The sequence below is a fragment of the Netta rufina genome (assembly GCF_964035555.1).
Source record: "Netta rufina genome assembly, chromosome: 1".
Taxonomy (NCBI): domain Eukaryota; kingdom Metazoa; phylum Chordata; class Aves; order Anseriformes; family Anatidae; genus Netta; species Netta rufina.
The window spans coordinates 111,079,794-111,104,827 of NC_140123.1; the positions used below are offsets into that span (position 1 = coordinate 111,079,794).

The window sequence follows — 25,034 nt, forward strand, 5'->3', positions numbered from 1 at the left end:
AAAAAAAAAAAAGACATAACTTCATGCAGCAGTAGTTCCTTAACCATCATTAGAGTTGTTACAAGCTTTTTCTGAACTTCAGGTAACAATTTACATCTAATTCTTCCTCGGACTTAATACAGGAGAGAAGGGAAACCATGAGCTTCTCAGTTTACCGCCGTTTTGTTAATTATAAAGGCATAATTTGCAGGGGAATATGTCGGCAATGTTCTGGGATTTCTCAGCAAAGATAAACGGGACTCATTGGATGCATTATTATAGATGTAACCCAAGAATGCCTTCCTATCATGCCATCCCAGAGCTGCACGAGCACTGTTTGTGCCCCGTTCTAGGATTACGAGGGACACACTTTAGCAGGCGAATTTCCCTGCTCATGTCGGCAGACTGTTCCAGAACCTGAGCTGCTCTAAGGGACTCAAAAGCTCTAATTTCCATCTACAATTAATTTAATATTAATTTTACTCTAATTTGGTTAGCTCCAATATATATATTTTTTAAATATATAAAAGTACAGTTCCCCATATCTTCTTTTAAATGGGAATGCCATCTGAATAACAGATAACATGCCTACACTCACGTACTATTACATTTCATCTTATTTCTACCAGTCCATGAAACACTGTCTGATATTAGTCTGATTTTGTGTTGAAGACATGTTCCAGTCTTGCATCATCAGCAGATTTTTTTCACATATTCCTACTTTTCCTGGCTCTGTTATTAGTTATGATAATAGTATCCAGATGAGTTATTAAAGATTCCCACTAATTATCTCTTTGGCCCCAATTTTCTTCTGTGGCATGTCTTACTAACAATTTCTGGCTAGTCACTTCACTGTGCTCTTTACAATACCTGCACTAAACTTCTTTCTCTGCTCCATGTAGCACCATGAAAAATGATAAGGATAAATCTACCATCCATTCATATGTGAGCACAAGCAATAATCCCTTATGCAGCAATCAGTTTAGTTACCCTCATAATCAACCTCTGGTAAAGCTGCTTTGCATTTTCTGTTACTTCATGTACGCCTTACCTGTCCTTATGCTTTTTCCATAGAATTTACCCAGAGGCATTTCAACCCACTGTGATAAAAGACTAACCAACTTGTAATTGATCACTGTTCTTCTGTTGCTAAAGTATTGGCAGCATGTTCTGTCATACGGAAAACTGACCCTGTAGTGGTTCAATCCCAATTTAAGTTGGCTAGTTAGTGAAGGAGTAGGAAGATTATTTACGGACAACCAATGCATGAGAAGCTGAAATATTTGAGGATTGAAAGTGTTAAAAAGGGAGAAAAGCAAGGAATGGCATGGACAGTTCAGATGGACAATGTAGATGTTTATCCAAACCTACGTGCTTACCTGCAAGAAAGACACTGCTATCACAGCTTAATGCTGTGAGCACAATCTTTTATTAGATGACTCCAGGGTTCTCTCCTGGATTCTGTGCTCATCCCTATCTATGTAAGCAAAACTTTAGGAAGGTCATTTCTACCTTTGCCTTAGAGGTCACAATCAAAGAAGTGTTTGAATTGCATCTTTTCTCTGAACCACAGCTTGGCTTCCCAGAATCATTTCTAACATGAAGAGGGTGATACAAAGGTAAGTTACTGGGCCATCAAATCTACAATTTTCCCCTTAATCTTCTGCTTTGCTGCTTATCCTCTGATCCACTAACTGATGCTTTCCCCTTTTGTTCCCACCTGGGCTGTCTCTGCAAGTAGTTTAACCTTTTACAGAATATTTGCCTCATTCCCTCCTCCCCTTTTTTTCATCTTTGCCTTCCTCCCCTTCCATATACATCTTACAAAAAAAAACTCTGCAATTTTAAATCATCTGGTAAGAAATTACAATCAAAATGAGGCATCAGTGACCAAATAATCCCATGTTACCACAGAAGGCCCAATTCTGCATGACCATGCATGTCCCCCTGTTCTTATTCATCTCAATGGAAGTTCCAGCCCCAAGCCCCTCACAGCATCAAGCTAAAAGATTCACCTGCCACCACCTTATACATAATTTAATGTTTGTCTGATGACATCCATTGTGTCTCAGAGCTCTCCTGCCTCCACCAATGTGAGGCAGGAGATGCTTCCCTTTTCTCTACAATCAGAGAAGGGAAACTTCACAGGACTCTATTCTGATCCCTCATTTATTTGGTCTTAGTGTGACTTAGCCATTGAGAGAAGGCTCTGAATTGAGGATCTAAAAACTGAAATTGAACTCAGACATGGAGCAGTCTCTTTCAAATCATGCAATTATTTTCACTCATATCAGTCCGTATGATGTATGGATTTATACTTCAAAGACTACTACATAAGGAACAGATTAGCGCCAATGATATGATTTGGTAGGAAAGGGGGAGGATAACAAAGAATAGAGAAAGAATAAAGGAAGGAAAAGGAAGGACTACAAATTCTTTGGAGTTATTCAGTTCTCCTTTGCTTCTTCCCTAATAGCTCTCATAAATTGTCTCCTGGTAAAAGAGAGGGAATGTAATGATTTTTCTTTGTACTTTGCTCTCCATGATCCCTCTGCAGGTACCCTGGACTTATTTTCTTGCTGGATGCCTGCACAGAAGCTATGTCCAACAGCATAAATTTGCCCTTTTCCTGGAGCCCCCAAGAGGTTTGTGTATTGTGGAGAAAGAAGGTACCAGCATCGTGCTGGAAACATAATGATACTGAGTGCTGCAACTGCAGAAGTGCATGACAGCTCATCTCATGAGCAGCTCTAAAGCCTCTCTGCCCAGGCTGCTGTGCCATAACAGGGTCTGAATAAAGCTGGTACCCGACAGGAAAATATTAAGAAGTTCCTCAATTCTGCTCTTTGCTGGTATGAGTCCTGTTGTTCAGAGCTCCCAGGGCTTTCCCCAGGGGAAAGATAAAAAAAAAAAAAAAAAAAAAAAAAAGTCAGATGACCAATGTTGCATTTCCATCTAAAAAAAAAGCCCTTCTTTTGATGGCCATCACCATAAAGACTTGCCCCAGACCACAGCTTTGTGATGCACGCTGTATTTTCTTGGAAAGCATTTATAATATTAGAATACACCTCTTTTCAGCATGCAGAGTATTGAGATATCACCTCTTAAATGTTTCCTTTATCAATATGGGATTGGCAAAACTAGGAGGAAATCAGGAAACACCTCATAACAGGTTGTGTTATGTTAAAGCCTGGGTCACTGGGATTGCTCAGGATGATTGAGTCATCAGAAGCTATCCATTAGCAACAGTTGGTAGTTGCCAGCATGTAGGTGAGTTAGGTTATAAAAAATACGTGCTCACAATATCTCACACTTGAACATACTATGAAAATTCATTCAGCTTTAGTGTTTTACCTGTAGTAAGTTCTTCATGGGATGAAACAGTCTCCTGTAGGGTATTTATTCAAAATAACTCAAATACAGCCGTTTTATTTCCAGTGTCTGGGAGAGTCTAACTAACTGATTATTCCTTTCTCCCTCAGCTTCCTAGGATCCATAGCTCTGCTATGTGTGTAGCTGGGCTTTTTACTTCAAGCCCCAAATTAATACTGTTAGCTTATTCCTTTATTTTTTGTTCTGTTCACTGCATTCTCTGATGCATTAACATCATCTGTCAGATAGTGTTTATATTTAAAAAAGAAAAAGGAAAAAAAAAAAAAGAGCAAGACACTGTTTTGTCACTTCTCTGAAGCAGCCTAAAATAACATGGACACGGCTGATGTTTTTTGGTTGCTGATATACAATGTCATATCATTGTGGTCAGTCCAAAACCTTATCCAGCTAATATTCTTTGCAGTACAGTCTAACAACAGATGTTTAAGAAAGAATATAGGAAACCTGACACAGATGGAAAGATCTTTCCCTTATACATGTATATCCACTCAGCTTTTGACAATGGCTTGTTCAGGAAATTACTAATGTATATTTCATGAGCAAAGTCACGTATGAGGGTGAAGGCATTAACATAGCTATTCTTATCTGCACATGTCACAGCGCTTACTAAAAAAATGAATAAATCTGTATTTCCACTTAGCTGTAGGGTAAGTCAGAAGCAAAGCAGGTCACATTCAAAACACTTCCAAGAGATAGGGAAATACTGTTTGGTGCCTTAACAATACAGAGACGGGATGAAGAAAAAATAAGTTTACAATCCAGACACAGTTAACACATTGAGAAGTAACATGGCAAAGTTAAAAATAAAAGGCATTTTGGAGGTATGCTGTTACAATGCAAGACTGATTATACCAGCTGGGTCTGCATCATCTTTTCTTACACATTTGCGTTTCTAAACAAAAACTGGCATAAGAATTATTAGTGAGTTTTGTTGAATATAGTCCAATTAAAACAGCAAAGCCTCCTAGCAAAAACAACTCCAAAAGCAGTTTGATGTGGGAGAAGGGAACAAGAAGAACATAGAAAAAAAGATGGAAGACGTAGGGTATATAGGAAGTAGGAGGTGATGAGAACTGCTATATAATTTCTTTTAAACAAACTCCTAATTCTGCAAAACACATTATCCTCCTGAGCTGCACACCCAGTAATTCATGTCCCCCTTTGTTTTCCCTTTCAGCTGAATCCCCAGCTCCTCGAATGAAGCTGTCACTTCAGCCAGCAGGTGCTTTCGTTCCCGCCTCCAACCTACAACAGTTATGACAAGAGATTAAGAAAAACAGCTACCCCGGGCAGCCCAAGCTGGTGTGTAATAAACGGTTTAACCCTGGATAAATCAAATGACAAGTGTGGGTGGCTTTGATTGAAATGACAAGGCAGTTTGTCACCCATTGTTCTGTCACAGAGATCGGCAGTACTAACATTTTCTGCTGAGTTGAGGGAAAAGCAGCCTGAAACTTGTGCGTTTTGGAGGCTCTGCACAAAAGACATTGAAAACAAAAGGGGTCAGCCTCAGCACTGAAATGCCTCTCTTGCCCTAAACAAGTCAGCAGTGGAAGAGACTTAGTTTCTAGGTTGCTCTTCCAAGAAACCACCACTGTCTTTGGAGATAAACAAACTAAAAACAAAACAAAACAAGAAACATCTTGATCTCTCTTGCTTTTAATTACCTGTAGACTTTGTCAGAGGTGCTCAGTTACTCCTTTACCATAAGGGCTGTGTTTTACTCATTGATGAGTGTTCAGTGCCATAAATCAACAGCAACTCAATTGCTGCTGTATATCATTAACTAATCTTGAGCGCCCCAGCTGGCTTGGATGACTGTTTCAGGTGTTACAGGTATACATCTTTAAATATAGCAACTGACCCCAAAAGACCGCATGCACCTCAGTCCTGCAAAGAGACGTGTTTCTGTTTAATCTTAACTTCCTTTTGTGCATTAATTTCTGGAACGCATACAGTGGTACACAACCAGAAGCCAAATGAACACCTTACAGAGGCAGGTAAAGGGAACAGGCACAGAAAGAGACATTGACTGTTTGAAATTCATGTGGCAAATCAGTCACAGCCCCCGATCCCAAAGCACTGCAAATGGAAAAGGAGTGTGACAGCTTCGGATGACTCCCAGCAGCACGAGGGGCACAGTGGTTCTCCTTGATAAGAGGAATTAACATCACAACTTCAGACCCTGTGACATTACTGAACTTATTCATTGTAGGAATTTGAAGGCTGTGGCCTTACTGTGTTTTCGCTTTCTACACCCACACCAAGTCATCGTGAAAGCCCCTCTGGTTGTAGCCATTGCCTTAGGCTGGCACTTCTAATGGGGAAGACATTCAAAACATTTTCAGCCTCTGTGCCTGGAGAAAAATTCTGGTGGCTCCTCTGCCTCCCACTCTCCCCACTCCTCTTCAACACCTTGGAAAACCCCTGCTGTTTTAAATTTACATACCTCCGCAGTTACAGCTGCCAGCATTTTGGGTTAGTCAGATGTTCATCATCCTGCTCCTCTGCCAAGACCAGGAGCAGGCCCTGCTGAGGGTTTCCTACTCATCACTAATCCAAGGAGAGCTGGGTAGGCATAGACACACTGACCAGTCTCACAGCAAACCCCTGGGAACTTACAACCTTACTATTGCCCTTCAAACATATTTTGCTTGAAACAAACAGAAAATGCTTTTCTCTATTAAAACGTTGGCAAAAATGAGAGAATAAACCAAGGAAGTGAATTGATGCACTTTTTTTCCACTAAAGTCTTTAGCTTAACACAGCAGTTGCAGTATTGCCTTTTCAAAAGAAAAATAAAGTCAAAACAAAGATTTCCCTTCTGGCAGTAAAACAACAATCTGTCATTTTTCTACAGAAGAGCGTGTCCGTGCTTTTGGTAGTCATTTCCATCTTGACCTTCTTCTAACATCAGCTGTTGATGTTCTGTTCTCTCAAGGAAAAGTCAACTTTACTATTCCTGTCTTAGAGACAGTTGCCTAAGAAAAATACCATGGCCTTACTCTTGCAGTTTCCCATGCCATTAGTGTTCCCAGTAATAATTAGGGTAGTATCATAGAAAGATTCTACATTTTTGAAGTCCATTCTCAAATTTTATATCTGTTATCAGATGACTTCCCCCACCCCAACACCCTTTGTATCTAAACCTAAATGCTAACTGATGAATGTCATTGGCTCATCTCCATGTTTCTTTACACTTGTCCGTTTGAACAAGTCTGTAGAGTAACTTGACTTTTGCTTGTCCTCTTGCTCTTATCTTCTGCATGTACCCCAGACTCAAACTGACCCTCTAACAACTCTAGAAGAGCCAGTCTTCAATGCAGCTCCTACGACCAACCCATACACAATGTCAGACCTAAAGTTCACGTTTGACAGCCTGTGACAGAGATCAATAACAGGCATCCAAGAGTATAAGAACAAGATAATCTGAGTTTTAGGATCTTTCTGAACCACATAAACATATTAACTGATTTTTTGTTCTTTTACGATATAATACCTTTTAACTGCATAACCTTTCAGTATCCTGTTATGAAGCACTGAATAGAATTTAACCATATTCTATGTAATACCGGTAAGCTTGTGCAAAGGTTTCAAAGATGTCATTTCAACAAACCATACTGTTTTCCTCTCTAATCTTGGTATGAACCATTACTATTTTGAATTTTGCTAGCTCTCCTTCACTGAACTAGCTAGTGCAAATTGTCCCATGAGGCTCTTTGCTGTGTCTTTATATGCATTCTCCATGTCTCTTTCAGAAAGTTTGTTCTCTTCAAAATACCTTGCCCTTTTTTACATGCTGTTATTACTCCCCTCCCTTCCCTCCACCTTATTTTCCTTCTCCCTCTCTCAAATTCAAATCGGTTGATATAGAAAGATTCAGAGCAGTTTAACTTAGACACGGCGAGTTCTTGGCACTCCTGGGACACATTTAGGATTCTGCTATTTGGACTCTTAAAAACTTCAGTTAGTTTTGAAGTTTCATCCTTAATGCAAACCATCATAAATATTTGCACAAATTTAATTCTAACTTTGTTGATAGAACTTGCAGTGATCACTGGTGTTTCAGCCATGCTCTCCTGTTTTTCTACCTGTTATTTCTTGATACTGCTCATCCTGAGGTGCATCCCAGCTGTACCCAGTACAGCTCACTTCAGCCCAGTTGTACAGAAGGTCTGGCCTCTGCATGCTGGATGTGGCACTTATTTTCTGACAGTCAGGTTTTGCTTTGCCTGATGATCATTATTTATTTATTTATTTTGTTAAACTGGTGATAGCAGAGATATAGTATCTTACAATTCATCTACTACTTGCTTCAGAACTTCATTTATCTCCAGTCCTTTTTATTCTTGATGCAACAGCTTATACGGAGACACCTCTCTTATCTTAACACAGGTTTCTATTTATATTGCTGTTTTTGTTCATAAATAGCAACAAGAAACAACTTCCTCCTGCTTTGGCAGAAAACTCATAACCGAGGGTCCTGAAAAAAAACGTTTTGAATAAATAGTTTCTTACGATTTCTACTCTAGTCTTCCATTCTAATAGTCCACCACAAGTTTAGGCAAGGAAACATAATGTAACTAACAGGTAAAGCAGTTAGCATTTCTATTCCTGGCCAGAGACTTTCTGAACAGCAGTTAAATATATTGTGTATATTATAAGAGAAAAGACAGGAACATACTACCTCAGAAGAATAGTGAGAACCTTCATGCTTACAAAGTACTGCAAATTTCTAAGAAATAATTAAATTAATGAATGTAATGTGGTTAGCAGCAAGTGCTGATGCAGTAAAAGATAAAAAAAAATCTACACAGGGAGAGTAGAATGTGCTCATGAGATGATAATTGCTGAACCCTGCTAGGAACACAGTTTATTCTGCAGTATAGGTGGTGTCAAGCCACATTCCCAAATCATGTTACTGCCCGAACAGAATCAAAGGCTACCACATAATTCAGGGACAAGGTTAAGACACAATTCATTGTCCTGTCTGTGCTGCAGGACCAAAATGTGCTCTATCCATGATGTAATTGCAACTATCAAGAAGTGATTTTACTGCATAGCTTGACTGATTTTGCACAGGGGCTTCTTTCTATTTGCATTCACAAAAGAGCCCATCTACACTGAGGCTTTTAGGGGATTCCTATTCATATTGCAACACTGATACTTCCTGAGATGCTAGTAATGGTTAAAAGCCTGGTGTTGCCAGCCTGTACGATTTTCTTAAGCTGGGTGTACACGATGCTGGGTATGGTATGAAGGCAACATGTCACCCATCAAACACTACGATAGTGAGGTCTCCGCTGTTCCATGACCTGACATGATCCTCCCACCAACAGTGGTCCTCTTGGAGGAGAAGGAAGTGACTGTAGGAAAAACCTACACCTTTGGGTAAGCAACGTGAACAGAACACCGATCTAAAGGTATATTTCTTTATGGCAGAGAGCACCCTTCTCCTACCTCATCACACGGCACAACCAATTAGAACCATCTCACTCCTCATAGCCCAGCATGTCTCAGCCTCATACATACAGCCAAGTCTGATATCATAACAAATCTCAGGTGTATCACTGATGGGAAGGTGAATAACTAGAAAGGTATACTTCTACCTCTTGCTTTTAAAAGACAAAATCTAGGTAGTACTGAAGCAAGAGAGAGGAACTAGGGTAGAAACAGAGGAAGTCCCAGAAGCAGTACCACTCCCTGTCTTTGAAATAGTAATTTCAAGCTGAAAAGTAAATTTTTTATTATTCCTCACACTAGTTGAGAGAACATTCTTGCGTCTCCACTTTGAACTGCATGTATGTAAGAGCAAAATTTCACTTTCCCACCAAAAAAAACAACACAACACAAACCAAACAACAACAACCACCACCATGCTGTGAATTTGATAGAAGATGAAAGAATAACAATAGATTTTGTAATTTTAATATGTACATAAATAGCAGCAAACAAACACTTGCTAAAGATCATCTTTGTTCCTTATTACATTTACATTTTAAAATACCCTTAATAATGGAAATCAAACACATTTGAATGTTAACCTACCAAATAGCGCATATGAACTGAATGGTCTTGCACAGACCTGCTTGAGGTGCATCCTTACAAAGCCATTCACACATTTCACACATTTTTGTATTGCTGTCTGCACGTACACTCGTGCAATGACAATAGCATGTGTGTTTTTGTCCGGTCCTTGACTTATGAAGCACAGATTTGCCTCTAATATGCTTGATTAGACACTGTGTATTCTTGTGTACCTTTCAAACATGTAAACAAGAACAAAGGACTGTGGAAGATCTCCTTGGCAAACTGTCTCTTGCTCCTACATACATCCATATGATAAAATCCATTCCATAAACTCAGCAAGCTCCTCCTGAACAAGATAGCAATTTCTACTTCCCTTGCCCCGAGAATAATCTACGCCAAAACTATTCATGTAGTGCAAAACCTTCTATCCCCCTAAAGTAATTCAGCAACCAGTTTATAGTTATTTGTTCTAACGTGCACTCTCATTTTTATTTCATCCTCTTTCCTCCCAGTGTTTTAGACAGCAGCCATCACCTCTCTCAAATCCTCTGCACAAATACACAAGTTAGTGCTCTTTTACGCTCTACATACAGATGTTGAAGAGGCAATGTTTTGATGAGCTATATGTAAATTCTATTCAAAGTGCCCCTTGCCTTTAGGGCTCTATTTCAAAATATTTCACGCTTTCCCGTCCCCACCCCCCCCCATCATCCCTCAGCTCAAGGCCCCAAGATTTAAAGGCTCAATAGAGTGACAGCTCTAGAAAAAAATAAAATTAAAAAAAAAAAAGACATCCCAAGTAGGTTTCAAGCAAGCTCACACCCCTCTGGTTCTCAAATACTGCCCAGATAATAGGTAAGTGCCATGCACGGAGCGTTTTCCAAGCCACATTACAGATATTACCCTGTATAAGCCAGCACACCCTGAACAAAAGCTTTGCTGAAGTATAGCTCCCCTTAGGCAACCTCACTTCTCAGAAGCCAAAGACCAGGGAGTTCAAGACCGAGGTGCTCTATTCTGCGCCCGAGGCAAAAGAGACTACATACATTGAGCAAATAAACTGCAGCCAATCCCCAAGGGAAGCCCTTGCTTTGATGTCTGGTTAATAGTTAATGAGCAGGGCAAGTCCTCAGTAGCCAGCAGCTACCTATGAGAAAAGAAGCAGGCAGTTATAGGAAGATAGACAGCTGAGAGCTGCACTTGAACATCTCCTGAAATAGCCAGGACTATTTCCATTAAAAATAATGTATGTTTGAATTAGTCTAAATGAGTTATTTGTGGTATCACAATCATCCTGTCCCAGCATAGGTATCCTCATGGGAGGAAGAGGTGGCTGGAATAATTGTGTACATATATTTGCAATCCCGATTCTGCAGTCTCTAAACAGTAACTCTCAGGCAGGTTAAACACCACCACGCTAAGAGCTGCACCAGCGTTCAGTGTTGTGCTCCTCGGTGGGCAGCAAGGGGAGCTGGAAATACTTTAAACTCTACAGCACATTTTCTAAAGATCTCAAGATGCCTTCTAAGCGTGAAATACCATATAGGCTGCATGGAACATTATTTTTTTCCTCTCTCCCCACTTCAGGAAGGCTAACAGTGAGCCCACAGATTTACTTTTCCTGTTTCATCAGTTCAATTAAATCTGGAATGGTAAAGTTTTTAAGAGAAGGAGGGCAAGAGATTTGCCATTTTCCCAACACAACCAAAAGCAGTCCTGTAAGTAGTACGAGCAACTTGCTGAATGTAGCAGCAAATTCAACACAGACACTATTTTCATTTCCTATATATAAAATAGATCACACTAGAGGATCTGAAGTGTAGTTCATAGGTCTCAGTCTTCAAAACACCATTGAAATATGCAAATAATGCTATTTGATTAAACAATTATTTGATTAAGTGGGTGTTGATACTTTCCAAGTGTTATCAACAACTTGAGAAGCAATTAAAAATTTAAGAAATATATCAAAAAAAAAAAGTTAACAGAGCAGCCCACCTTAAATAAATTCGGACACTGGCTTATGTGGTCTTTCCAATATTGCAGTGGCTTTCTAAATGACACTCAATGAATCACCCACTATTAAAAGTACAAAACCTATGTCCCCATTTTCCCATCTTCTTGCTTTATCTACAAAAGCATTATTTCACTAAGGGGAGAACAAATCTGTGAAGCAGTGAGGATGATAGGAATTGTCAGAATTACCTCCAAATGTCTCAAACAAGATCCCAAAGTTCAAAATTCCTGATTTAAGGTTTACATTTCATTCATTTTAATTTTGCTTACTAACAGCAACATTCCTAATCTGATAAAATTAAATATATAGGTATATATTCAGAACTACAACAGAACGAGATAATGTGGAGTTGAATGAAATACGTTGAAAATAAAAACCTCAAAACAAAGCACTGCTTTAGGAATGCAATATCTAACTGCAGACATCAATAAAACCATTTTTGCAGACATCAGTAAAACCATTTTGTAAAATCATTTATGCAGGCAAATTGACAAATAAATACTAGATAGTTACTTAGAGGCATTCTTTTTCCTGGGTGTTAGACACCTTCTAATCTGAACACTACTATGTTTTTAGTATAGTATGACCCTGAAGTTTCAAGAGCTGAAGACTCCACTGGATCTGAAGGAACAGAATGAGAAATGTGTCCTTTCCAAAACTTTTGTATGTACTGCAGTCACTGTGGAGGCAGCAGCAGCTCACAGAAACATAGCTAAGCTGATTTTACACTAGCCGATAACAGCACATTTCCTTCCAGCATAGATCTTTGTGTAAACTGCAAAAATCTGGCTGAGCACTTTGGTAAAAGACCAGCCAGTTAGCCTGAAGTAAAATCTGTACTGCTGTCATTGGAGAGCTGCCGAAACAAGACTAATTTAAAGCTAGGTTAGGTATATTCAAATAAGCACCATTTTCCAACACGCTAACATGTCCCAGTTAGAAGGGGAAAGTTTGACAGAAATTAGGTATTATACCCACTTTACAGTTACAGCATATAGACAGCATATTTAGAGGTGAGGCTACCAAACCTTTTAAAATGCCTGAAGCCCTCCTTTATTGCTCCAGACAGCTCAGTGCACATGCTGGGCTTTCTCAGATTGCCTCTTCCTGATTATATTCCATGTTGCTGACTCCCTCTGGTCATATACCTTAAAGACTCGGCAGTCTAGGACCTTCTTCTAAATCTGACAGTCCTGTATAGGTGTATGTGGTTTCAGAATTGGCAGGATCATCAATATATAAGCAGATACTGATATTTGTTATTGATACTTGTAATTACGTTATTTTCACGTACCTGGAGAGAATACCACCTCTATGCCCTGTTTTGCAGAAAAACTCACACACAGGAGCTTGCTTAGGGTTATGCTGTTGCTGAAATACAGTCACTTTTAGAGAAAACACACAACATTTTGTAAGAGTGGATGGGGAAACTCCCAGGTACACCCTCCCCCATGTAGCATTGACCCTAATTATAAGGCTCCTCAAAACAGGCAAGGACAACACTAAGTCTTCTCCAGAACAAAAGTACATCTACTCCATTGAGTTCTTTTGCTTTGTTTTAAAACAAATAGGTTTAAATATGTAACACTAGTTCATCAGAAACGTTTTGCACTACAAATTCTGATGACACGTTAGTTAGGGAATGTTTTTAGACTCGCATCAGAATTTCTCATCAAAACCAACGGGTGTCTCTTGACTAGCTCAGCACGTGGGAGTCCCAGCCAAGCTCCTGCTCTGAGTCAGACAGACCAAGGACTTGAAACTGGGTTTCCCTCTTCCCAAACACAGAACAGTAATTGCTCACAGGCTGCTTGGTGTCTCACAAAAATACTTTGGAAGGATTTCATTTACCCCAGTAGAAAAGAGTGAAAAAAAATATCTTGGAAAGTTTAGCAGAATCATAAAATCACTTCCCTCTAAGCTTGATTTTAAACCTGGTATTTGGTCTACTAAAGCCATCATGTCTAACAAGTAGACATTTGGCTCAAGATGTAAAAAGAACAGCAAGAGAGAAAGAGAAAGGGGGCAAACTTGTTAGCTACTTCTTTGCAGCTGAGAAAGAAAATCAGATAAAAACATCTTGGAAAAGATGTTACAATAAGATAGGGCTGAAGGTTCATAGCTGTAACTTCAAGAGAGTTACAAAAACAGAAAAAAAAGTCTCAAGCCTGAAAATCTGCTGCTTTTCTATCAAAAGAGACATACCTAACAGCAGTAACAAATGCATTATAGCACTGCAGGGTTTTGGGGTAAGTAGAAAAATAACATGAGTTATTAGAAGAGATTAATTTATCCGCATGAAAAGACAGGACATGGAAAATTCCAGTTCCATCTAGCTTGCATTAATACTAGAGGCATCTGAAATTTAAGAGAATTCCAAACAAGGTAAATTAAAACTGCTTCTTTTAGAGAAATAGTTTAGTGAGAACCTCCATTTTTTAACATTTGAATCACGGAGAAAATCAAAGAGGTGATTGAAAATGCATCTTCAGAAAAAGGATCAAGTAATGAACCCAGCACATGGAACTTTTCATCTCATTATATTTCAGGCAAAACTCTTAAAATAATTAAATAAAAAAAAATAATAAAAACACTCTTGATGATCTGTAGTTAGTTTCAAACTTTTGGGGATGGAATACATTTTGAAGTTACAAGAGGTCTTCATCCAAACCTGAGATTTCACCAGAGACAGCATTGCTAATCATCTGGGAAACAGTCACCTTAAATTACTCCTTTAAGCTCTCTCACAAAGTTTATGTATAAAGAAAATGGACAATGTTGTGCTGTTTTCAATAAAATTATTGGTTATTTGCAAGGCAAAAAGAAATCCACATGTTCAGCAAGCAAGCTGTAATTGAGCTTCATTCAGAAAGTAGTTTATCTGTCAAAACCAGGGATGAAAAAACAACCTGAGAACCTAAATAAATGCCTTAAGACTTTAATAGTATATATTAGATGGTTTTTTTTTGTTGGTTTTTTTTTTTTTTTTTTAAAGTAACTGGAATGACATTTGACCCTCAGCTAGAAATCCAGATTGGTTAACCTTGCTTATCTTCTCTGGTCTGCTGGGTGTGGTTACTGTCATAATACACAACTGCTCGGTTTTACATGTAGAAGATCAATAGTGTCACAAAGTTAAAAACTAGACAATTTGCAAGTGGATATTACTCCCTTTTATTCTCAGGAAAGCAAAGGATTGGTGTTAAAAAATGTGGGCTTAATTTCATTTACTTTCACCAAAACTCTCTAAGCTCACCACCCGCAAAGATTTCATTCAGATACTTTATTCATCAGAGTAGTCCTCAGCAAAACTTACACAGAGAAGTTCAATTTCCAAAAAGAGCTCAAAAGAATCAGAAGCCCATTACTAATGAAGAGTATGTTGCAGGTAACAAACATGAGGTCAAATCTATTGCTACTGTAAGCCTCCAAAGTCAGTTAGCTATCACATGGATTGCTTCAGTTGTGTTGCATTTGTAAGTCTTCAAATCACAACAGACTATGAAGTGCCAAACTAATACAGATATTTTGGCATTTCCTGAGAAATATGGAAAAAAAAATATTAAAAAAATCAGGAAGAAAAATGCGTGCTTACATTACTTCATACAATACCATTCCCATACAGCTCTCCTGAAAACCTAATACAGATTCCCTTGACAAGTTCTAGTCTATAATGACTAAGACTTCAAGAATGAGTTTACCCATGGACACTAACTTGGCCAGGTATCATGCCTTCAGATAATAAACCATAAAAATAACAACTGAAAATCAGTAGCAAGAAGAAATGTGTAGAATTTAAATAACATTCTTTTAAAAATTATCAAAAGAAACTAATCTGTTTTACAAGACCTTTCATGAACAGAGGAACTGTACACAGAATAATTCACAGAATTGTTTGCTTGCTTCTTAAAAACCAGATGTCTCTGGTGTAGATAGACTCTTTTACAAGGTATCAATTATATAAGTATTTTTCTCTCTCTCTCTGTATTCTGTCTTCCTTCCTTCAGCAAATGGGTTGTAATGAAACTCACAGGACTTCATTCTGCTTTTCCTCATGCTTGCAAAAAGCTGAAATCACGTTACTTACGTAAAAGCCCAAAGCGATGATACTCTGTGAATTCACATCATGGAGAGAGAAACACAGATAAAGAGAGCAATTACTTCAGATAGTTCTGGTAAGGCTTCTTTATTGCAACAGTTTTACATGGCCAGATGGGAAATGATGTAAATTGCAACAACAGATACCAGGTAGAGACAGAAATGAGTTTTCCTACCAAAGACTTGAAGTAGGGTTCTCTGAAAGAAAAAAAAAAACTAACACCTAGTGATTATAAGGCTCTAATGCATTAGATGATACGAGTCATTTTTTTTCTTTTTAAAGGTTTAAAAATCTGCTGTATTAACTGCCAGCTGCAAGATCCCAACCCAGCCACACAATTTATTTATAGCTTTAAAAGTCATCACTCAGACCATTCAGCTATTTCCGAATGACAAAACAAACATTTGAAGACTGGGAATGTGCAGTATCTAACTATAGGAAGTTGATCTCTTTCACTTAAGTGATACTTGATAAGAATATTTCAAAAGGGATTCTGTCACACTGTACAAAACTCTTGCTTCAAATCGATGCGATAAAGTAATAAATTATAGTATGTTAATTTTTAGTTTGAGCTGAATTTCCGTATTAAAGAATTCAGAATTAGTATTTTTCAGGCTCTGCCCCTCTGCCCCCATACATCAATGCCTGCACAAAGAAAATCTTGATCTACTTGCAAGATCCGTGTAAGTACGAGGGCTTGCTCTCATCCATCTAATTACCAACTGGACATTTCTCTTTTTTTGCCCCCATTCTGAGCCTCAGTTTACTTTGTGACAAGGTGCATGATGTGAGGAATTTGAATGAATCTGTAACACATACTTATGCATTAAATATTTGTGAAGCATTTTAATAAATATTTAGCTTTGTTTATTTAAGGTTTGGCTGTCATGGGGATGACAGCAACATTTTAAGTGAAATGAATGTAAAACACTCATGCTCCTAGCTGGAATAAACTGATCATAAAATCTGAATGAATAATAGGGATTTTTTTTTTTCCAATCACACAGCTCTTTCCTTTATTCCTTAGCCACTAAAAAGAAATAGCACACCTTTAGTATTGTCTTAGTAATTTCTTTGGTATTGCATCTTAACCCATTAGAAAAGTGTTTCAGTTCATTACTCGTTGACTTTATTACATATATATTTGTTTTTGAGATTCAAATTTTGGGGCACTTAAGAAAGCTTTTAAAGTGTTCTCAGGTTCTACAAGTTAGATTTGCTTTTTGACCAGAAGACTATTTTCAGTGCTTGCCAACCACAAGCACTGTGGCAGGCTGGCCTATCGCTTCCCAGAAACAGCAATTGCCTTTTAAAAAAAAAGAAAAAAAAAAAAGTGACAGGTTACATAGCTGTTTCACTCTTTTTCTGCTTCTGAGCCATGAAGGTTTGCAAAGGAAAACTTGTGATAGCTTATACTATAATTTGCTGATAAATTTTCAACTTTTTTTCCTCATCAGCTTCCATCTAATTCTAATTTATCTCACTTCCGTATTATCTGAGCTTTCGAAGAGTTAAGTGCTATCTTTATGGCTTCCCCATCATTTAGAAATAAAATAAATTAAAAAAAAAATAAAAATGTTCTTCTACTAAGAAAGAGGCAGGATGGAGATGAACATCAGTCAGGATACAGAGATGAAGTTTTCACCACGACGCCATTCCATGACAGAAGTAGGTGAAATAGTCTGAGCATTTCATCGGACTCAGCAACCTGTTTGCCAGAAGTGCTGTGTTTAACATGCTCTCACATATGGAAAGCATGCAGAGATGGGAAACTCCCATTTTTCTTAAATCTCCTTCATTCTGTGTGTCTGTTCTACCTGATTGTCTCCATTTCCAATTGGTAAGACTGAACAGAGCGAGACTGTAAAAACTTGACACACATATAATAAAATATTAGAAAGAAAATACATACAGGGCTTCAGAAGTTGATAGTTTATTCCTAAGAAACTTGTAGGAATTCAAATATGTCCAGTGTATATGGCTCAAAAATTAACATAATTTCTACCCCTTAAACAGAACTGGCATAGATATCAATGCTTGTGACCTTTGAGGTTTAGGAGCTAGATGTTTTCACTCCTATTCTTAATACCTAAATCATCAAGAGCAAAAGACCTACACATCCGTAAGTCTAACCTTCACAAAGATGGACATACCCACTGTACTTGACTAAATACATGCATTTCCACTGTCTCCCAAGATTTGTGCGCTTGAGCGAGTAGATGGAAGAACTGCAAACTAAGTCTCTCATTCGCGCGCATATTTTATCTAAGTTAGTAACTGCATATGTAACCAGTTGCATAGGACAATGTGGAATTAAATATCTCCATTGCTTTGCTGAATAAATTGGATTTGGACTGCCATGTTTTAAAAGCTAAAAATATGACATTTTTTGAAGGAGTAGAACTTAACAGAACAATATTCAAAACCAGTCTCAAAATATTACATTATACACAGGTGGAAATTGCAAAAAATTGTAAAATTTCAGCTTCTTAAAGACTCTGGACCAGCATAAATTGTTTTCTTAATGCTAAAAAAAAAAAAAAAAAAAAAAAAGCAATATCACGACTTTAATTTAGCTGTTGACTGTCAAACACCGAAAATTAACAATATACATACAAGTACATGTGCAATCAAAGTAGATCCTTTTAGCAAGTTAAATGTTTTTTAAGTACTTTTAACAAGTTGTATCTTCCATTCATGACACTCTAGCAACATACTGTATTTTCTTGCCAGCATAGCGATTGCATTTGGCAGTCCTACATAACATACAGTCATTCGATTATACGATGAATTGAAGGAGGTATATGGTGTTCCTCTGCAGTTGTGCAAGCAAGTCTTTTTTCTTTACTTTATAAAGGGAATTTGGTTAAAGTTTGGAAATTGTGAAGAAAGAGAATTTTTCTCTCTTTTTTTATTTTCAAACAGGTTTACGGGTGGTGATTGTCACAATTCAAATTTGCATGAATAATGGAAAATGACTGTCAAAAGTATTCCTCCCGTGAATGTCCATTCATAAATCAAGTTCTTGTCCCCTTTAAGCTGCCAGAAAACCTCTTATTTTTCCCCCACACTTTGTGTTTTTATACACACATTCTTAAGGATACGCATAAGAGAAATATAAATATATTTTCAGATAGCTTTCTCTATTTTTTGTATACTTCCCATCTAGCATACATGAAAAACAACAAAAGGAACACAATCATTAACTTCTTACTTCATTTATTAGGAATTTTGCTTGGAAGGGTTCAGACGGAAAGCTCTTACTCTATAACAAGCATTGGAGAATTGAATATAATACTGCAAGTGCTCGACAAATGGCCCTCTAAAAAGAAAGGCTACATTTGCCTACATTTTGTTCAGTTTGCTAATGTGCTAGTCCAGTGTTGCCTTTTTTTTTTTTTTTTTACATGAATTATTAATGAATCATTGTGAACGGAAAAGAGAAAAAGGAAATAAAACATGTAAAATTAAACCTTTGGATTTTTTTCCTGGTCTAGCAAGAATTCAGCTAGGAGAACTTAAGAGACTGGGCACAAGGACATGGAGATAGTAGCCAAAGTTGTCTGGTTTTATTTGCTTGGGTTTTCTGGATAGTCTTGTAAACAACTTTAAGTTTACAAGTCTTATAGTTTGCAGATCTGCTAAGTCATCTCATAAAAAGGAAGGAACAAATGAACCCTAAGACCCGTGATCTGTCCATTTTATCTTCCTGTCCATGAACTGACTAAAAAAACAGCTCCTGGTATCATGACACCCAATGGGCAGAAGCCACAGTTACACAGACCAGCAAAATCTTATGAAAATAAGCTGTGCTAGTAATCTCCGTCAAAGGCTCTGGTTTCCGCAGAGTTAGCAGAAAAAAGAAGTGCACTGTCCAATTCTATTTAACAGATGATTCTGAAAAACGTGATTTTGTAAAGAAGTGAAAAACTGGGAAAGACTCTCATTGAAGAACTCTGGCATGTAAATTTGTATATGAGTGCATTATATATTTACATAAATCAAAATGTCATCAACTTTTTTTTTTTTTTTTTAAAAAAAGGGAGCAATTCTACAACATTGCCCACAGTACTGACTTACTGCTATTAAAGCCTGCCATATTTCAGACTAAAAGCTCTGTAAACTATCCAAAGATTTTTGCTATTTTGATTGTGATATTTGTTACATAAGAAGAATATTAAAAGACCTACACAAAGATAATTTTAAAAAATCATCTTCTCAGAAGTTCAAGATTTATTTCTAGATACTTTTCAATAGAAGGATTATAGGAAGACCTGAGCTAGACTTCCAGAGCTACACTTTTGTACCTTAGAAGCAGGCCACGCAGAAAACTAAACAAGCATATGATTAAACCTTTTCTCTGTAACTGCTCAAAGGTCAAGATTGAGCATTCTGAAATTTGTGGTCTAATATCAGTAGTTCAAAATCAGCATCAGAATTTGTGGCCCATCTCTAGAATTATTTATTTTAAAACAAGACATTTCTCATGCCTGACGTATTTGTTTCAGTATTCAAAAGACCAAAAGGATAGTCTTTACACATTCATCAGTCCCAGTCGTGGTAGCATCTTTAGACTGTCTGCTTAGATAGTAAGCACAAATGCCTTACAATGAAGTGGAATAAATTCGTTCTAAGGTGGTATGCAGCTTACTGACTCTCTATCCACTCTGAGCTTGTTTTATGAAAACTTTATAAAAGTTTACTTTATGCTAAGAAGGCTTGAAAACACTCCATGAAGCATCAGATCTTTGTTCTGTTTGAGCTGAAAAGCCTCATCTGTTCAGTCTCACCTTCAAGCTAAGTTCATGGTGATCTTACATGTTATTGTGTATTTTGCATAAATAACACAGCAACAATCCCACAAATTTGGTGTTACCTTTCTTTTATACTACCTATACTCTTACATTAAATACTACTACCCTTTGAACTATTGTGGCTACCCAGTGAAAAGTACTTCCCCTCAAACTTATAGGCAACCACTTCAAATCAATGACAAAGTAACATGTTCAAAATTTGATCCCATATACTCTTTCCTAGTGTGAATACTCCAAGAGCTGTGCACAAAAGACCCTCATAGGGCTCTAGCCATCTGCAGACTATTACATATTTTTCAGTAAAAGTCTTCTCCCCCAGAAGTACAAATAGGAGCCTGAAATATTGATATATTGGACAGAATAAAAGGAGAAAATGCAGAAAGGTATTTTCAGATACTATTTGAGCTAAAGTAATTTCCTCAACTTCATAAAATATTATTTTTTTCTTGAGAAATCTTAAGGCTGTATACACTTCAAAACTGTTTCTCAGAGATCGAGGAAAAGGAGTTTCTATTCTTTGTTTATATCTTGGACCCGCATCTGTGTATACAAAGCAACATACAAAATGCAGTATCAGAAAGGGACACAGGCTTGTTAAATGCAGCACAAACAGAAGGCATACTTACCACAGAGAATGAGACTGTACTTAGAATCTTCCTGAAACAACGTCCACAGATTGATAGAAATGGTGCCAAAGTGGCTGCAAAATCCTTCTCTGATCTCCAGAAAACTTGTAAGTAAAAAGTCCTTTGCAGTTTCCAAAGCTCTTTAGTGTAATGATGGTGTATTTGTTAAGCACTTATACTCTATACATCGGTGACACTCTTCCAGTAGATTTTGTTTCAATGCACAATCAAATGTGGCCTACTCGTATCTCATCATTGCTGACTTCCCCAAACTCAGTCTTTAGCCTAGGCCTTCCCTGGATGTATATAGTTTTCTTGCTCTTTTGATCTTCTAAGCTATGAAGAAGTACATTCCTCTCTCCCAAAAGTAATGTGACTTCTGAAGATTTGTGCATGCTAAAGCTGCCTCACTTTCTATCCAAGCAGGGTCGATATATACCGCCACAAATCGATATATAAAGGTAAAAGCGTTTTCATTTTACACTGTGTCAAGCAGAGACAAGCATGGAGGTAAAGATACGAATGGAAGGATCCTATCCCCTTTTATCAGACATATGCTCTTCTATACCCAGCCTGCTGGCATGCATTGCCACCAACCACCCACTGCAAGTAACATGGCTCTAGCTTTACCTAAATAGATTGAGAACCTTTCTTGTGCTGATTATCAAAAGCAACTATGTTTTCCTTCTGGTATCAAACTTCTTTTAAATCTCAGGGAAGACCACCCAGCTGAGGGCTAAAACCTTGTTTAACGATTAATTGTTTCTGAGCTACAGTGCTTGCTCTGACACAAGAAGAACTTGCCCCACCACCTGCAGCAGCCGGCCTCATGGCCCGCCAGAGGACATTGTTACAGCACGGGAGATCATATTTCACCAGTCCCCCAAACCCAGCTCCAAACCAGCCCATAGCTAACTGCAATTAGGGGGATGCATGTGGTTGCAGATCACGTGCAGGTTCCCTCCTGTGACCCAAGGGCTGCAGAATCCACCACGAAGCACTGTGCTCTTCCCTCACCTCAAAAGAGTTTTAAAATAGCGCCTCACAAAACAAAAGCCCGCCTTACCTGTAACAGAGAGCTGTGCCTGCAGGGTGGCAAAGACAGCGATCCTCTTCCACTTCATCTCACTCCGGCAAGCGGTGCTGGGGTGAGCGGTGTGGGACGATGAGGAGGATGGCACCTGCACGGGCTCTGCTCTTCTGGCTGCCTCCACAGGAAGCACGGCTTCTATAAGGGCTTTTGGAGTCCACCTGCTGGCAGCCACCCCAAAACACACGTGCCTTCCTCTGCCTCGCAGCTTCTGAGGTCTGGGTTTTACGTTCCTGGTATTGATGTTTATGGTTTCCTTTTGTATTCTTATTTTCTCTTTACAAGATTTTCTTCTCTCTCTCTTCTTTTTTTATTAAACTTTGATGATCCTTAGGACATTCCAATTCAGCAGCTCTAAGAGGGGCCTGGAAAGTGTATCTGGTATCAAATTCAGCATGACTTCAAAAAGGATGTAACTATGTCCATGTCTAAATAGAAGTCTAAAATTGTAAGTGATAGCTGCTTGCTCAAGAGTGGATAGCTGCACTGATAAAGATATCAAGTGTAGCTTTATTTCTAAAGCTCTGACTTCACATTAGCACCTGAAAGTTGCTGTACTTCCTGGGCTATGTGTTGGCCTTCATCACGGGGAGTTGGACTCCATCTGTCTTTGCAGTTTCCACAGGACGTAAAACACTAGCACAACTGGCACTACCTGGCTCCTTTCAGTCATACATAACTCTGAACTGGAGGTGCCTTTTGATGTGAACATACCACATCTTTGTATTTCCAAAAACTCTGCGTGCATGCAGCGCTCTGGAGCCATTTTGTCCTCAGAGCCAGCGCAGCCCGTACAGAGGAGAGCCCGTGTCATCTCTGTGGGGGAGCACAGTGTGCATCTCCTCCGCGCTGGGCTTGAAACAGGAAGCCCGGCAGCCTCGAGCTACATATGCCACACCTACTGACAGAGCAGGCCATGGCAGTCAGCCTTCCTGCTGCTTGAAGCTGGCCTCTAGTGAGATGCTGCGGCAGATCAGCAGGGTCCAGAGGAAGGAAGGAAGCGCGGTTTGAACCCAGCTGCATCCCAGGAATTTACAGGACTTTTCAGCCCCACAGCCTAGGCTTTTCTGTTAGCACAGCACAAAACAGGGCAGGTGCGCCCTGCTGAAGTGCTCACAAAGCCTCATTTCCTACAGGTCCACCTTCTCCCTCCAGCACAATCACAGTGGCACCTGCCACACTCCCCTAAGCCCTTTTTGCCCTCTTGGCCATCCTGTAGCCTCAGCTCTCCCTCCCTCTGTGGGGCCAAGCACGCAGCTGTGGGTAATGTAGCTGATCTGAAGCACATGTGTGTGTGTGTGCTGACTAACCCAGTACCCCCTGTGAAAGTGAAAATGCCCTGTTTTTTCTGCTGCTCCGAGGGCACTAATAAGATCTCTACAGCTACCTACACAAAACTACAAGTAGGAGCAGGTTATGTTTGAGTCTCCTTTGTTTAGCTGGATTGATGTTGACCCCCCAGGTCAAAAGTTGTTGTGGTGGTGGTGAGAGGCAGACTGAGTCAGGAGAATCACAATGCTTGTTTCCTTACAAAGCCAAGCTAGTGATCAAATCTGGCAGTATTAAAGCAACGCTCAGTAGGCAGCAGTGGAAACTACACAGGCAACAGAAAAAGCACACTTGAACAGTAACCTAGCAAATGTCACTCTGGAGAATGTGTTGCACTACGAGCTGAAAAAACAAAAAACTGACTTGTGTTAACAATATTCTGTCGTTTCATCATGCCTTCACTTGAGGACCTCGATGTACTTTTGAAATTAGTGTTATAAAACCAGGGCAGTTAAGCTTTTACAGATAAAAGGAGAAGCAATCCAGCATAACAAAATGAAATTAAGAAAGGTGAAATCTGGAGCTTTAGAAAAGTCTTCAGAAGGAGACATAAGAAAGAAGTAATTTCTCTGTTGAAGTGTTAAGGCACTTATAAGAAATAAGATAAAATACTAATCAACATAGTGATGCCAGCTCTCACTCTGTAAATAAATAAATAAATAACCCCACATATTATCTTTTTCAAACGTGATTAAAAATTTTCACTTTTATTAAGCAAAATAAAGATTAAGTTTAGACAACTGTGAATTAGAAAAGCCATAAAACGTGACTTAGATGCATGTTAAAACCAAAAGCTCAGCCTTTCCACCATCAAAATACAATTGGCTCAACATAAGATTGGTAAACGTCTATAATAGTAATACTACTAATATATTTCAGGATAAGAGCTTAAGTTGGGAGTGAAGAGAATTATCTTAAGGAATAGTTTATATATATATATATATATTTATTTATATATATATTTATATATATATATTTTTTTTCCTCTCCCCAATTCTAATTCTTTGAAATGAGGGAAGAAGAGGAATGTGCATCCCCAGCAGATACGGGAACAGCATTGGTGATAACTATTTCCCAGTAGTCCAAAGACGACTGGCAAGGTAAGAGTTATGGGCATATAAGAAGTAAGGATTTATAGTCTTTCAAAAGCAAAGTCAATTGAAATTCTTGGAAGACAGAGTCCGAGAAATTCATCACGTTGCCATCTGAAGTAATGAAGGCTAATACATTAATAATTTAGTATAACCTTTTTATTTAATAATTATTATATATGGTACTAGTCAATATCAAAATAATTAAGATACCAGTGTTACTATAGTGCCCCAAATCCAGGGCTGCATGCCATTTTGCAACACCTTGACAGTACTGCTGAGCCTCTGCCCTCCCCTAGCCTCGGGGAGGGTTTCCTGTGTGGCTTTTCTACCCCAGAAGTTGCAAGAGGAGGCTGGAGATGGGCTCTGACTCAGTCAGGCAGTGAGCAAAGCACAGCCCACAAGACCTGCCACACGCTGGAGATGGAAGTTCCAGATCTGGCTGCATTCAGATACCTGGTCTGTACTCCATCACAAGCCAGATAAAGCCCTTTTTGTCCACCTTGCTATGTAACAGGTGATTGACTGAAATAAGGAATTAGCGAGAGGAAAAAGAGCCCTGCTCCCAC

The 25,034-nt window shown here is 38.6% G+C and overlaps 1 protein-coding gene across 1 annotated transcript in view; it reads right to left on the reverse strand.

The window, feature by feature from the left end:
• Window positions 1–22,079, reverse strand: part of CD247 (CD247 molecule) — a gene marked incomplete at its 5' end in the record, with an annotated part of 52,646 nt that extends 30,567 nt beyond the window's left edge. Inside the window, one exon of the mRNA XM_084306480.1 lies at window positions 22,022–22,079. Within this exon, the coding sequence (XP_084162606.1) occupies window positions 22,022–22,079 (58 nt within the window). The remainder of the gene's footprint in view (window positions 1–22,021) is intronic.
• Window positions 22,080–25,034: the final 2,955 nt, after the last annotated feature.